The following is a 16548-nucleotide window of genomic DNA, read 5'->3' on the forward strand; positions in this document are numbered from 1 at the left end:
GGCCTCAAATCATGGAACTGTGCCTTTCAGAGAGTCATATGCAGCTGGAGGAATAAAGTAAATATATTTATGGATACATTCAAGAAGGAGCTAAGAATGCTGGCAAGTATTTCCTGAGGAATAACTATGTCGTACAACTGTAAATTGACATATCCTCTCATTTAAATCATCAACTTTGCCCACTGGGTACCATTATCACACTGACTTGCCAGATGAGGAAATTGTCTCAGAGACGTGACCGCACTGCTGGGGAGTAGCAGAGCTGGGAGTTTTCCCATTCCATCGTGGGTCCTAACTCGGCTTGTCTTCAAGTCATAACTCCTCTGATAATAACTATGGGGAAGGAAGCTGACCCACGTTCCTGGGAGGCCGGTCGTGAGGCCGCCGCAGAACTAACTTGGCATTTGTTATTGTTGTTCCTTCATCTCAGAAAAATGCTCTCAAGTCTGTCTGAAATATCTAATGAGAAGGTCTGACGGTCCACGCTTCTCTTTTGCGGAGTCATCTTTCAATGAGCCCACTTGGCTTTGCGCCTGCGCGCCACAATCTGCTCCACCCCACTTCTGACCAGAGCAGGGGCTCGTGCTGGATTCTCAACAGGCTGTTTATTGGCTCCAAGGAGGCAAGAGGATGCACTCTCTCATGGGCTAGAATGAAGTGGTTGGTCTTGCTGTTTACCGGTTGGTAACTGAGTTGTCAGGGCGTGTGAGTGGTGGCTGCTGCGACGATGTTGTGCCATGGACCTCCCAGGAAATCGAGAAAATAAGGCAGCTTGAGAGAAGACCCCAATAACCAGAGGCTTGGCATACACGTGCCCATTCCTGTGTGTGAGAGCGTGAGGGAAGGAGCCTTGTCTTGGAGTTGAGTTGTTTCACGCTACTACAAGTCAAGAACCTTGGTTCTACTGGGTGTGGTCGTAGACATCTTTAATCCCAGCACTTGGAAGGAAAAAGCTGGTGGATCTCTTTGAGTTTGAGGCCAGCCTGGCCTATATAGTAAGTTCTTGGCTAGGGCTATCTAGTGAGACCCCCGTCTCAAAAACACAAAAGCCCAACACACATACAAACAAAAAAATACCTTTGCTCCTGGCATCAAGTGATCCCTGACTAAAATGGAAAGTGTCAGGACACAGGAGCCTCCAGCTCAAGGCCAAGCACAGAGTCAGTCCATCTGTATGTTCTGTGTGGTGGGGAGGCTGCAGGATGACCTCCTCTGAGTGCTGCCCATGGCCACATCATACAGGGGCTCCCTTCCCCATCAGGATCCATGCCAAGGACCGAGGAGCAGAAGTTGGCATGACCCCTTCGCTCCCGTACTGGACTTAACAGTGTTAAGATTTCCTTGTTGCCAGATGAGAGCAAGGGAATCTGGGAGGCCATCCGTCCCACACTCCAGTACAGATCACAGCTCTGGCCTTGATTTGTGGGTGTCCCCGTGATCTGAATTGAATGTCAGGGCCCTGGGATGGTGAAGAAATGAGGGTCTCGCCTCCGTGGGCCCCATGCTTCTGGAGCAGGGCTGCCAAGGGCCATACTTCCCTACCCCATACTCCCCCGTTTGCTGACACCTCCCTTGGGGGGAACTGATGAACGCAGGAGTACATGCAGAGCACAGCTGAAACCAAGCCAGGGCCCACTTCCCACCTTGGAACTCCTCCTCTTAGCCAGCCTGTTTTCATTTTATCCCTAATTATGGCAAATTGATATTCCTTAAGAGAGAGAGAGAGAGAGAGAGAGAGAGAGAGAGAGAGAGAGAGAGAGAGAGAGAGAGAGAGAGAGAAGCTACTTTGTTTTCTCCTCATAAGAAAAGCAAAATGCCCATTAAATGACCTTCCACCTTTCTCTCTAGAAGGCTTCTGTGGCCAGCTTCATCACTCTAGGTCATACAGGACTTCCCCAGTTATTAGTCTGGAGTGTGTGTGTGTGTGTGTGTGTGTGTGTGTGTGTGTGTGTGTGTACACAAGCACATGTGTTTATATATGAAAGTGGAGACCAGAGGTCAGCTCTTGGTGTCATCCTCAGGAGCTGTCCATATTAAATTTTGAGAAAGGGACTTGCATTTTTCCCTGGATTTTGCAGACTGAACTAGGCTGGCTGGTGAGCCCAAGGAACCTGCCTGTTTCCACCTCCCTAGTTCTGGGGTTTTAAATGCATGCCCCCCTGTGCCTATCTTTATTATGTAGGTGCTAGTGGGCTGAACCCAGGTCCTCGTGTTTGCACAGAAGGACTTGGCTGACTGAACTAGCTCCCCAGCCCTGGATTTATTGTTAGGGGAAGGGGCTAAAGAGCTCCCTAGCGTCTTTGTGCAGATACTGTGCTTCCATTGTGTCTCTGTTGACCAGGACCCAGTGAAAGTCAGCGTAATTTGGGGGCCTTGGATCCAGCTGGGGTCGGTTTGTGCTGGGGCCCCTGACCAAGTCACTCTGACTTTTCCAGGGTCTTCTTTTCCCACCTTCAAATTAGCAGATTATTTGTTCCCTTTGGGTTTCAGGGATAACATACCATGTTTGTTTATTTGTTTTTCCTTACTCCTTTTACCTTTTTTTTTTTTTTTTTTTTTCCCTCGAGACAAGGTTGCTCTGTGTAGCTTTGCGCCTTTCCTGGAACTCACTCTGTAGCCCAGGCTGGCCTGGAACTCACAGAGATCCGCCTGACTCTGCCTCCCGAGTGCTGGGATTAAAGGCGTGCACCACCACCGCCCTGCTCCTTTTACTTTTTTTTTTTTTTTTCTAAAAATTTCCCTACAATCCACTTGCAGATTTAATAGAGAGTTTAGGTCTCTCCCAATGTTTGACTGCTTTAAGTCATTCAAGAACATGGTTAGTGTTAGGGCCACAGTGCCGAGGAAAGCATCCTGTACTCATTAGTACAGCTACACTGTACTTCCTAGAGTTATGGGAAGACCCACGATACACGGTCACCTGAGCCCCATTTCTGCAGACCATAGGAGCCTCCTTACCCAGAATCCTCATCCCAGTAGTAGTGGCTCCGGCCTGGATAGCTCTGCTCCACCTTGTCCATCTGCAGGGTCCTCACAAAGGTCCCGGTCTTGGATGTTTGCTTCAGCAGGCGATTGTGAACATCCGAAAGGATGGAAAAGGTGGTGCCTCTTGGGTAGCAGAGCCCCACTCGGATCCAGTCGCCCCTAGGAAGGAAGGTGGAGTTAGTTCTGGGCAAGGGTGTCCAGGCCTCAGGGCCCTTGAACACACCACGGGAAGAGTGGCTAAAGAATTCTACGTGGGAAACTTTGGAAGAATAAGTACTAAGTCGCAAAGTGTTCAAATAGAAAAGGATGGATGGCGACCAGCGGTGGCTGCAGAGGGCCATCGGGATGGTCACCTATGAGCATTCAAGGGCTGATCTAGGGTTGCTGTGCATGGATTTTGGCTTGGAAAATGGTATTCTTTCAACTAGGCTATGATTAAAGAGCACAAGCAAGTGAGGGCTGGGTTCAGCCCCTTCCTGATAGAGCATGATCAAAGGGCCGGCTTCATGATGCATGTAGGAAACGCATGAATGGGAATGTATGCAGCTGACCTGATGCTCTCAACCTGACAGCTTCCTCTCTGCCATGATCTATACTGATGGACTTGGTAGGTCCTTGAACCACCCAGGAAAGGCTGTAAAGGGCATGCTGGAAGGGATTATCTAGATTAGGCTAGCCTCTCACCATGCCAGTGAGGGATTTTCCTGATTAGGTTAATTGAGGTAGGGACACCCGCCTAAATGTGGGTAACACCATTCCATTGGCTGAGGTCTTGGACTGAATAAAAAGAAGCGTACATCTCTGTCTGCTTCATGACTATGATGTGACCAGCTGCCTCAAGCTCCTGCTGACATGACACCCTCACCACAGACTTTAACCTCAAACCCTGAGCCAAAATAAGTCCTTCCTTCCTTAAGTGACTTCTATTAGGATATCTTACCACCATGACAAAAAAGTAACTAAGATGCCCTCACAGAGAGCTTTGTTCCCTTCTCCATAAACAACAGGAGCAATGCCCCATGGCTTTTTTTCCATTTACTGAGCACTTGGTAATGCCAGGAGCTGGGTGGTAGTTATCATATACTCATTAGCTCGCTCCACATTCTTTGTTCACTTGGGAGGCAATCATCACCCCGAGCCTCCAAGGGGTTAGCTGTTCTGCCCAAGGTGGGCCCAGTATGCATCCTGAGCTGGTGTCTGTAGTGGGTAGCCATTCCAGCTTGGATCTGGAAGTTCCAACCCCCATTGAGACTCTGGCAACTGTCACACCTACAAGGTGGGGCCAGGGGAGGTGCCTGGAGACCTGAGACCTGGATGGGCAAGCACTCTCTCTGTTCCAGGACCCTAGACGGTGGAGGTTGACTGAGCAGAGCTCCAGAGAATACCGCTGGACTTCGATACACCTTTCCCAGACCACAAAACCTACCTTTCCCTTTTTTGTAAGTTACCCACTAAATAAATCTTCCTTTTAACTATGTGGAGTGGCCATAATAATCTCACCAATAGGTGTTCTTGGATTCTCAACTCTGGGTGATGAGAACCTCTCTGGGTACATCCTGCAGGGGTGACAGGGACCAGCCTGAGGTCCTCACTAGCCATGAGGAGTTCTCACTCTCCCGGCCTGTGTTCAGCAGGTGCCACTCACTGTCCTGGGTCATGTTACCCTGAGCTGCTCTGACTCACTTGTTGAAGTTGATGAGCCAGATGGCAAGCTCAGCTGGGGCTGTCTGGTCCCAGTGGATGGTATAGCCCTTCTGCAGGGTGATGACGGGCTGGTACTGCTGGTAGTGGGTGCTCCTGGTGAGGGCCCCCTCCAGGTAGAGGGGGTGGCTAGGGAAGTCATTCTTGATGATCTTCATGCGCAGGTTGCTGCTCTTGTAGGCCTGGATGTACATCTTTGAAAACCCAAAAAGGAAACGTACAAAGAGGCCGTTAGGAGGGATTGTTTCTGTGTCTGGTTATCGTTGGATCGCAGAGGGCACTTCTAGAGCTACTGTCTTTTTCCAGAGCCTGAAGAAAAGGAAGACCAAGTAAGAGGACACCTCTCTCTCTCTGCTGGGGACACAGCCTAAGCTGCACTGTGCTCATCAGTCACTCTCTGTGATTTCCAAAAAACTGACCTCTGCTGAGGAGTGACCAGTGGAGCTGCCAGGAGGCACATGTGGAAAGACAAGAAAGGGGAAAGGGGGGCCCTTCCTTCTTTCCTTCTTTCCTTCCTTCCTTCCTTCCTTCTCTCCTTCCTTCCTCCTTCCCTAATTCCTTCCTTCTTCATTAACCCCCCCTCTTCCTTCTCCCTTTTTCTTTCTTCTGTCTGCACTGGGCATTAAACACCACAGGTATTAGGAAGCACTCCACCACTGGCCATATCCCTAGGCCTCTTTTTACTCGTTGAGTCAAGGAAGGTCTCACTAAGTTGCCTGCCCAAGCTGGTCTTAAAACTAATGAACTGCCTCCACCTCCTTAGCAGCTGAGGTGTCAGGACCTGTAGCTCCGGGCCCGGCTTGTAGGGGTGTACTCAAACACTACCGCAGATACAACTGGCCCTTCACTGCCTATGGGAGGTTGTCTGGGTGTGTTGTCTTACTTCGCTCTCTGGCCCTCTGCCCGGGGGCCAGGTAGAGTATGTGTCAGTACCTACCAGATGAGAGTATGTTGTCTCATTCAAAGGGAAAAAATGGGAAATAAGACCACCAGCCATTAAGTCTCTAAGGAGCAAAGAGCTGACGTCTATTTGAGAGTCTCTTCTGGGGACTAGGGAGATGGCTCAATGGATAAGATGTCTGTTCTAAAGGCATGAGGACCTTTGTATGGATCCCCAGGACCTATGTAAAGGCTGGCATGGCTGCATGCATCTGCGGGTAGTCAGAAACAGGTAAACAAGTTCCGGGAACTTGCTGGACATCTAGCCTAGTCAAAACAATGACTTCAGTTTCAGTGAGGGAGCTTATCTTAAAAAATAAGGTGGACAGTGGTGGAGAAAGGCATCTGTTACTAACTTCTAACCTCTACATGTGTATACTCAAGCAAAGCACACAGACATAATATATACATATATGTGTGAAACACACACACACACACACACACACACACACACACACACACACACACACCCTCTTCGGTTCTCTGGCTCATCCCATATTCATAAAGTGACATCTCTGCAGCTAAGGTCAAGAGAGACCTTTACACCAAAGTGCAATGATGTGCCTATGGAAGGAACAAGCTCTCTTCTCCTCCAGTTTTATTACATAACACACACATATATATATCGGATGTATGTTATGTCAGATGAAAAGAGAAATTCCAACACTGTCCATCTTACAGGGCTGTCCAATGCGTTGAAAGACACATTCAAGTATCTTGTAAGCTTTCTGAAGTCCACTGTGGTAATAAGAATGTCTGCCTTGTAGGACAGCCAGGAGGACAAGACCATCACATACTTCCTTCCTGTCAGGCCCACCTGGCCCAGGTGACTTCTTCCTAATCTGACAGTTTTCTCTGCCCTCTTTCCCCTCATTAATTAACTAATTCATCAGTCATTCATCCAAGTAATGGCAGTAATGGTCACAGGGTCATGACAATTATTTCAGGTTGTTATGCTCCAGACAGTGTACAGCACTGTTTGATGTGTTAGCTGTGGGTCGTGTGTGCCCACTGAGTCCTGCGCATGAGGACATTGTGGTCCAGGAACCAGTTTTAAAATGTGATTTTAATTCATTTAAATCTCAAAATGCAGACCTGATCACGACATCAATCAATCAATAAATCTCAAAACAAGAGCAGTGAGAAAAAGTTTTCTTCTTGTTAAACACAACTTGATTGTTCTGGTAGGTCTCTGTGTTCCTTTGCTGAGAACTGACATTTCAAAAGAAATGGGCCAGTAGGCTAGAACAATGGCTCAGCAGTTAAGAGCACTTGTTGCTCTTCCAGAGGACCTGGGTTCAGTTCCCAGCACCTACTTAGTGGTTCACAATCAGCTATAACTCCAATTCCAGGTATCTGGCACTCTCTTCTGACCTCTGTTGGCATGCACATGGTACACAGACATACATGTAGGCAAAGTACTCATACACATCAATAAAATAAATAAGAAAAAAGTGGACTAGAAATATACAATATATGCGGAAGCTTGAAGTCTATGAACAGAAAAAATTGTTCAATATTTTTAATATATTGTTCAATATTTTTTCAACTACACATTGAAAGGATAGTATTTTGAGTATGTGTAAAATATTATTGAATTAATTTCTCATTTCTTTTTTCCTTTTAACATGACTACCAGGAAAATTATGTCTTGCATTATATTTCTATTCCTAAAAAAGGACAGGAGGAGGGATTTTATTTGTATCATCTGAAATCATTCCTAAAACATCATTAAAGAAGTTCAGCTTTTAGCTCAAGTTCTCACATGAGGACCCTGAGGCTCCCAGGATGTGAGTAGTGCAACCTGATGTAAAGCATCCCAGTGCAGTGTTTGGACTATGAAAATCCTGTGGAACAGGAGTGAGGGTCAGAAAAGGTAAGGAAGGGAAATCCTTCATCGTTCTTGGCCCAACACAGAGCTGAGCACACACCAGGCTCTCTGCGTCTTTGTCACATGAGTGAGTGAGCCAAGTGGCTCAGGGTGGCATTCCCACCTGTGCATAGCGCCCGCTGCAGATGGCCCCTCTCCAGTCTGGGACATTGATGCAGTCTGGATGTCGAACCAGCCAGTTGTCATCCTTAGTGAGGTAGGAGCCAGGGTACTCCGACACAGAGCCATCCACATCGTGGAACACAGATGTCTTGTCCCCATCCATGTCCAGCTGGTTGAACCAGGGTCCCGGCTCTCCGAAGAACACTCTGGAAGTAATCTGAACAGAGCCCAGGAAAATAAGACTGGTCCGGAAGGTGAATGGAAACTGCAGCCGTCCTCAGACTAGGGCAAAGTTTCTAATTTCCGCTGACATTACAAAGCAGCCAGACGGAGGCTGCCCTTGGGCGCTAGAGGAAACCGCATGGCTGACCATCTCATGGAACTCGAAAAACAGTCCGAGTGTCACTGTGCCTCTACTCTGAAAAGTAGCGTACCATTTTGGCTCTGCTCCCTATAGGTTTGGCTGCTGTAGGTGGCCTTGGAGGCTGGTCAGGTGGAGGAGGGGCTTAGGAGTGAGTAAAAGTGAGTGTTCTGGCAAAGGAACTCGGGAGGAACCGGGGGTGAGTGCTTGTATGGGAAAGTGTGTACACACAGTATGTAGGGGGTACCTGTGTGTGAGAATGTGCGTAAGTCTGTGAGCGTGTGTGGTGGATTTAAGGAGGACAGCCTCACAGTGCAAGCCATTGGACATCTCTGTGACTGACCTCCCCTCAGGGGTCTGAGTGAAGAAATTAAGTAGCTTAAGTTCCCTGTCTTCTCAGAGGCCCTACCAGGGATTGGGCAGAAAGGCAAGGACAGTAGCAGGAAGGAGGAGGAGGAACTGAGGAGGAGGAGGGCAGGGAGAGAAGTGGGAGGAGGGAAAGGCTTGGGAGACCACAGGCTATAGGTAGTGAGAAGTTGCAGGCCCCACAGGCAACCTTGGCCTGCTCTTCCGACCCTCAGCTCCTCCACCTTCTCCATCCACAGCCAGGAGGCCCCTGTTCACATTCTACTTTCGGGATGAAGTTAAACAATGTCTTCAGAAGACTTTCCTCGGACACTGCTGCAGTTGTGAGATGCTCTGTGCCAACTCAAGTAGCCTGGTCACAGCATCCAGTGTGGCAAGGGTCTGGAGGAACAGCTTGCGAACCCCGAGTTCATCTCTAGGTTCTCACTGGGGTACAGATCGAAGGCCAGGGGGCATTCACCCAGACTTGACCTTTTTCTGTGACCTGAGCTTGTACTTTTCCAGTTTGGGCAGAGAGAAAACTGGGACATGGTCCAGCCTGCTTGGAAGAAGCTATTCCACCCTTGTGGTGGTGGCAACAGCTCAATCTCCAAGCCGTGGGGGACATGTGAGTCATCATTCAAAGCCTGGCCATGCCAGGAGCCTGTGCTGGCACCATACTCACCGGGACATCCTCAAAGGCAATGTTGGTCACATTGTTGTGGGGGCAGCTTTGCCAGGCATTGTTTAGGCGGAAGGCCAAGGCACTAGTGTGCCGGCCCTCCAGGGCTGCGAACTTTCGGAAAGTGCAGTTTTGGATGTTGATGGGACCATCGTAGAACTGAATTCCTCTGATCGGAAAATTCCTGTGCGGTTAAGGAAGTCAGATGTCAGACTGTGTTGTTTGCCTCTCTGGAGGTAGATGTTAAGAGCTTTTCTGAGTAAAGCCATTCCCCATCCCCACCTCCAGCAACTCCTTCCACTGAGAATCATTACGTCAATTAACTCACTGAGATGGCATGGATGGGCACAGTGTCGATGAAAGAATGACTGCTGAAGATGGATGATGTGGGATGTATTGGCTGGCTGGTGGAAGGTGGATGAATGGAGGGATGGATGGAGGGATGGTGGAAAATGGATGGGTGGTGGAAAATGGATGGATGGTGGAAAATGGATGGATAGATGGATTGGGTTGGATGACTGGGTAGATGGATGCTGGCTGATAGGCAGATGGATGAACGCATGGTGGGTGGATGAATAGATGGAGAGATTGTAGGTAGATGGATGATGAATGGGTGGATGGTAGATGGGTGGCTAGAGAAGTAGATGAATGGTATGATGGACAGCTAGTTGAATGAATGAATGAATGGTAGGTTGGTAGATAAATAGCTGTCTATCTAGTTGCTGGCTTAGGGACCTCTGTTTAGACAGTTTCTCTACTCTTCCCATCAATGTGTCTAGTCACTAGGAAAATACTGTAAATACTTCAAGAGACTGCCAATATTCTGTCCCTTGGGAGAGGAGCACTGTTAGTCATTATCGCCCTAGTTTTGGTTGCTATAACAATTTAATCAGATTAAGATCCAGATGAATCTCCTCCGTAAGCCTATCCACTGGCAATGTGCTGGGCTTGGGAAACTGCAAGGGACAGAAATACACAGAATGGGCAATGATAAAAAGAACTACAAGGAACTTTGCAAGCACTGTCAGAGGCAAAGACCACTCTCGCTGGAAAAGCAAGGCCATGGATTGCCACAGGGCCCCTGAGAAGGCTTGAATCCTGCTTCCCTGGGGGAGCAGCAGGAAGGGAGTGGGAAGAGGTGGTGGCCGGGAGACATGGAGGGACCAGGGAAGAATTAGTGATACCAAAACTTCACCCTTGCCTGGCAGGGAGGAGGGCCTCAGAGGTACCTCTCCCATTTGCCTGAGACTCTTGAGGAGGGCATGGGAAAAGATGGCCCATGAGGGACTGGTCAGACAGCTTGGAGGCCCTTTTCAGGGCTGGTCACAAATCTAGGCTTGTCATTTTCTTTTTTTTTTTTTTTTTTTTTTTTTTTTTTTTTTTTTTTTTAAAGATTTTATTTATTTATTATGTATACAGAAGAGGGCGCCAGATCTCATTACAGGTGGTTGTGAGCCACCATGTGGTTGCTGGGAATTGAACTCAGGACCTCAGGAAGAGCAGTCAGTGCTCTTAACCTCTGAGCCATCTCTCCAGCCCCCTAGGCTTGTCATTTTCTAAGCCTAACGTGTTCACTTATACCCATGTCTCTGCTTCTGGCTTGGTCTCCTCCCTCCCCTTCCACGGGGAACTTAAGGAAGCAAGGGAGTAGAGACAGAAAAGGAAGGATACGAAGTATCTGTCCCCAGAGAAAGGCTGTCCCCAGCTGTCCCTGTCTTCTATTCAGGCTCCCAGCTGTTGCATATGCTTCCCAAGAAAGTCTCTACTCACCCCCAAATCTCCTTGTGTTTCCATATTTTTGTGTTTGTAACTGATGATGCTGTCACCTTGAATCTGGTACTCATGGAGTGTGTCCATGCATTTTTCCAGTTAAGATATTCAGGGTCGGCACATTCTTGCTAGTTCTACACCAATCACATGCTTCAGATCCTAATCTACTCTTCAGGCAGAATATATCTTAACTGCATGGTCCTTTCTAGGTATCTCATCTTAAAGGCAGTGTGAGGAACCCACCTGAACCTGTCAGGCTACTATAGACAGGATCACCTCTGGAAGTTACCGGAATATCCTGTCCCTGGAGGTTGGTAACCTTCTAGAAAGAAATTCTAGAAATGCAGACTCAGACTCACTTGTAAATAAAAGGGTCTGTTGTGTCCCTTAAAATGGAAGCAAGAGTTTCTTGACAGCTTGGCCGAAGAAAAGCAAGCATATGCCTCTGAGTATGCCTCTGGGGTCTATTTGGGGAGACCTAAGTGTACTCAGGTTGAAAGTTTCAGTCTGTGTATTTCTGTCCTGATTGTAGCAGCAGAAAAAATTATTTCTACAAAGAGAAAAACTAAACTGAGTCTAGGGCCTAAGTGGAACAAGCCTTGCCTCTTGTATGCATGGCAGCCTTGAGATGTGACCACCTAGGGATGGTCTGTCTTTTGATGTAAGATTCTAATCCGTGTGAGACATGGCTGCAGGTTTGATCATCTCTGTTCATCCTCCTCTAAGTAGACGTTGGCCTGATTGCCTCTCTGCCATACTCAGAAGTGAATGAAAGACTTCAAGTGAGTTGTTGCGGAGAGTCAGAATCCCTCTTCTGGACACCACGTTCCCCTGAACACTCACTAAGACCCTATTATGCATTTGATGGTTGTGTACTTGTTGGACTTCTCTCTCCTCATTCCTGACTTCATCCTCCTTCAGGTTGTTAGAGAGCAGAAAAATTCAGAGTCAACACGAAGAAGTCTCCCGCTAACTTCTTTCTATCCGTGGCTGTGACTCAAGCTACACACACACACACACACACACACACACACATACACACACACACACACACACACACACACACACACACACACACACACACACACACGAAGGCAGTTCCCACCATCGCAAACCTACTGGCCTATAGGAAGGGTCCTTCCACTGTGGTCCAAGCCACCTGGGCCCCAGATCCTGTTGTCCATCATTTCTGTGCCCACATTGCCACTCTCGCCAACAAACAAGCTGTTCTTTATCTCCTGCTTGGAGCCATCGTCATATGGGAAGGTTCCGCCACTGCAGAGAGGAGAGGTTGGGGGTGAGATGTCCAAATATAAGCTCCCACAGAAGGCCAATCACAATGGCAGTCACTCTTACCTGGCCAAGGTCAGGCCGATGCCATTATCAGCAAACCTGGGGACAAGAGCAGACAGTCAGGACATGCTCTCACTCCACAGTCAATGGGGCTGTAGAAGGAAAGGCCATTGTCTGTCCCCAGAGTCTAACTGTGGACACCGAGGGGAAACTTTTGCTGAGGAAATCATTAACTTTCCACTCTACACAGAAGATGGGTATTCTGGTTCCTCTTCACAGATTCGGGATTCCTTGGGATGTCTGGTGGAGGAAGAGCTAGAAGATGTACTCCACACTGGCAGGGGTTCTCAATGCTCAGCATTTGGGGGCATGGAGCATTAGCTGCAGGAGAGCTGGGCTACCCATCTCCAGGAGTACCCTGTCCCATCCTTGCCTGCATCCAGATATGCTAGAGCCCCTCCCCACCCCAGACCACACAGGGTAAATGCTCAAAGTCCTGTCAGCTCTGGACCATGTCAACTCTATTTTCGGAACCTCAACCATTGTACCAGCCAGACTCTGGGCTTCCTTAGAATATCTGGTGGAGAACAAGAAGATTTCCCTCATTGGCAGGGTGCTTCATAATTTCCCTAGTAGAAGGAGAAGCATGCTTGGCATTAGACTTCTAGGGACTTTACATCATAAATCAATGTTTTAGGACCTTTTTTTTGGGGGGGGGGGGTTAATGTCTAACAACCTTAAGCATCAAATCTCATTTTTACCACTCATTAGCTATGCAATGTGAGAAACTCACTAATTGAGCCTGAGTTTATCATCAATGGAGCTAAGACTGTGCATTTTTTAAAATTTGCATTCTTTTTTTTTTTTTTTTTTTTTTTTTTTTTTTTTTGGTTTTTCAAGACAGGGTTTCTCTGTGTAGCTTTGTGCCTTTCCTGGGACTCACTTGGTAGCCCAGGCTGGCCTCGAACTCACAGAGATCCACCTGGCTCTGCCTCCCGAGTGCTGGGATTAAAGGCGTGCGCCACCACTGCCCGGCTAAAATTTGCATTCTTGAGAAATATATCGAGGAAGAAATAAAACCAAAGTTTAGGCACACAGTGAGTGCCCAGCACTGGACTCCCTTTTCCCTTCCTGCACTGACCAGCCATGGACCCTGAAAACGAGAGTCCTCATGAGTAACTCAGCATCAGCACTGTGGTGAATCTGTCATGCTGCTGTGGGTTTTTTCCTCCCCTGGCCACTGTCTGCTGCCATCCTCTGTCCCTGTCTTTCAAGTGGGGGCAGAAAGCTGAATGTCGGTCGGTATGTTTAGAGTCCTCTGCGCCTTGCTCACTCTTCAGTCTGGGGTGGAGTATTGAGCCTCTTTTGTGGCAGTATCAACTTCCTTTGCAGACTCACCGGCAGCTGTCCAGCCACACATCCCCACCCCGAAGCCAGGCTCCGTGATCCTGGTTCTTGTAGGCAGTGAAGTGGCGAATGATGGCTGGCTCCCGGGGTTTCAGCGGGTCTGCGTCCTGATGAGGGCTGTACCTGATGAGGGAGCATGGAAAGACATAGGTGGTATTCCCTCTGGCCTCTGTAAGCTCCTTTCCACTCAGAGGTTCCCAGATATCTCTGACTCAACAGAAATCCATTGGCACAGTGGGCTCTGGCATAAACACTCTGAGCTTTCCCAGAGGCAGGAGATTCCGTCTCTAGGGCCCAGCTCCTTGCAGGAGACAGACAAGGGGTCCCACTTTTGCTAATGACCCTGAAGTTTTGACAACAACTTTTTCGTTTTCTTTGAGACAGGGTCTCACTATGTAGCCTCAGTTGGCCTAGAGCTCCCTGGGCAGACCATGCTGACATTGAACTCACAGAGATCTTTCTGCTTCTGCCTTCTAGGTGCTGGATGGAATTAAACTTGTGTGCCACCCTGTCCAGCCTTGACGACAACCTTTTAAAAGCAGCCTCTGGTCTTCAGCTAAGCTCTGGCTTGACTCATCAGCTTAACCATCAAAGACCTTACCATTAAAGTAGCAGTGAGTGCTTCCTCTGATCATCTTTGTATCCCAGCCCAACCTGTCACAGCTCTGGCCATTCCTGTTGTGGTATGGTCCTGGCTCTGTGGAGGGATCTGGAAATTGCTAGGAATTTCAGTCTCTCTTTGGCTACTGGAGCCTGTACTCTAATTCAGACTTAGTTTAGACTTCTAGCACAGTGCTGTATCACAACAACTTGCTCAATGCCAGCTAGCCTGCACTCATTAGACGAAGGAACGCATGGTCAGAGCAGAAGAAAAGGAAGCAAGCTGAGAGGTCCCAAGGGACAAGTCGTCCCACGGGTTACCTGGCAGAGATGATGGAGAGGAAGGGCCGCTTGTCCTTGGCTGAGGCCTCAGTAGTCTTGACTCCATTGTCTATGATCATGCCAGCCTGGGAGGGAAGGACACATTAGCTACCACTGTTGCCCACAGCCCTCTCCACACTCCAGCCTAGACATGGCTTTGGAATATGCCGGTAAACCCAATGCGATTCTCAGACTGTGTCCAAGTAGGGTCTACAGTGAGGGAGGAAGAAAGCCTGCCTCATCTCTGAATCTCTCTGACCAGATGTGGGACATGGTGAACTGTGTGTAGGTAAAGAAATTGGGGTCTAAGACTGTCTAACATGGGGTCATATAGCCAATTCTATATACAGAACTCATGCTAACTTGGAGAGTTTCTATCCCAGACCCCCAAACAAGGGCTACAAGTATGCACTCAGAAATGTCACAGACTTTCAAATGAAATGCTGAACTTGTCTCTCTTTTCCCTGACATTAGTGACATCCTACAGCCTGTCCTGGCTCCTGCTTAACTTGAGAAAGAGAAAGGTTAACTCTTTTTTCAAGATTTTTTTGAGTCAGGGTCCCATAAAACCCAGGCTGGCATCAAACTTGCTATGTAGCCAAGGATGACTTTGAATTTCTGATTCTCCTGCTTCAGCCTCTAGAGTGCTGGGATCATGTGTCTGTGCCATCATGTCTAGTCTGTATGCAAACCGAGGGCTTCGTGCGTGCCAGGCAAACACTCTGCCATCCCAGCTACATCCCCAGCTCTGGGCCTGTTGTGTTTTCTTTTGTTTTAATTCGGTGCCAACGTGGGAGGAAACAGAGGCTGCAGTTCTGTGGGCCACCATCCAATCCCGCTCACTCCCAGATCGCCTTGGCCTCTTAGGAGGGCTTGGACCAGTTTTTTCTCCAAGCTACTATTTATTCTCTGGCTGGCTTTAACCTAACTACAGTGATAACAGGAGCTTTGGCTCTGGGCTCTGTTCTCACGGACTATGACATTGGCAAATCCCTCACCTCTTTGGCTAGTCACATCGTTATCTGTAAAGTTGGCTGGTGGCACCTGCTTCACAGCGTGGCTATGGAGACTGAATGAGGTGCCTGAGATGTGACTCCATGAGGAGGCTGTGGTGTCAAGCCTTCCTGGGTAGGAGCACCCAGGATGCAGAGCCTGTGCTCAGAGTCAAACTGGCCCAGCTGCAGATTCTCTTTACCTTCTCTCAGCCTGCCTCTGACGTAAAGAGCCCTCCTGCCTTCATAAGTGGTAATGCCCACGCCTCACACACACCCATGTCCTTGACTCTGACTCTCCTTCTATTACAGACGTTACTCTTTTTATTTTATTAAAGTTTTCTTCTTTTTATTTATTTTAATGTGCATAGGTGTTTCTGCCATGGTGTTGGATCCCCTGAAACTGGCATTACAGACAGTTGTAAGCTGCCATGTGGGTGCTGGGAATTGAACTCAGGACCTCTGGAAGAGCAGGCGGTGCTCTTAACCTCCGAGCCATCTCTCCAGCCTGAGATGTTACTCTTGACTACATTACTCCCCTTCCCAGCTTCCTATGCTACCCAGTCCGTGGGCCCTCTCTTGCAAGTAGGAAGCTTTCTTGAGGCCTCAGGGAACGGTGGGTCCCAATAAGAAGCCAAAGTGTTTTCTCTCCTTCTCCAACTGTGACACGGTCTAAGCACCTGCCTCTGCATGGGAACACACTGGCATCCACAAAATGCCCTATCAACAGCTCCTCCATGCACAAACTCCCCTCCACACTTCTGCCACTGCCTCTGGAACTGTCCCCCTGCTTAGGATCTGAGATGTGATTCAGGAGGTGACTCCCCCTCCCCCCCCCCCCCCCCGCCATGGCTCTCTCTTCAGCACAGGCCTTTGTCCCCTTACCCCCAGGTTCCAGCACAGAGTCTATATTTCTTCTTTTTGAGTTTTCTCCCAGGTTCATTTTTTTGGGAACAGGCTTTGTTTGTGTGTGTGCACGTGGAGACCAGAGGTGGATGACAAATGACTTCTATTATTTTCTATTGTTGTTGTTATTGTTGTTGTTGTGATACAGGGTCCTTCACTGAACCTGGAGTTCACTGGCTAACTGGCTGGCCATAGAGCCTTTGGGGTCTGCCTGACTCTGCTTTCCCATCTATGAGGTTACAGACACCACTCT

General features: G+C 48.5%; 1 protein-coding gene across 1 annotated transcript in view; it reads right to left on the reverse strand.

Annotated features, from left to right (window-relative positions):
* Positions 1-16548, reverse strand: part of Cemip (cell migration inducing hyaluronidase 1) — a 159931-nt gene that overhangs the window by 11572 nt on the left and 131811 nt on the right. Inside the window, exons 17-24 of the mRNA XM_042278866.2 lie at positions 14398-14483; positions 13468-13599; positions 12133-12168; positions 11896-12051; positions 9010-9190; positions 7620-7835; positions 4669-4880; positions 2959-3144 (exon numbers count right to left, since the gene is read on the reverse strand). Of these exons, the coding sequence (XP_042134800.2) occupies positions 2959-3144; positions 4669-4880; positions 7620-7835; positions 9010-9190; positions 11896-12051; positions 12133-12168; positions 13468-13599; positions 14398-14483 (1205 nt within the window). The remainder of the gene's footprint in view (positions 1-2958; positions 3145-4668; positions 4881-7619; positions 7836-9009; positions 9191-11895; positions 12052-12132; positions 12169-13467; positions 13600-14397; positions 14484-16548) is intronic.

This window comes from Peromyscus maniculatus, chromosome 1 (assembly GCF_049852395.1).
Source record: "Peromyscus maniculatus bairdii isolate BWxNUB_F1_BW_parent chromosome 1, HU_Pman_BW_mat_3.1, whole genome shotgun sequence".
Classification (NCBI taxonomy): Eukaryota; Metazoa; Chordata; class Mammalia; order Rodentia; family Cricetidae; genus Peromyscus; species Peromyscus maniculatus.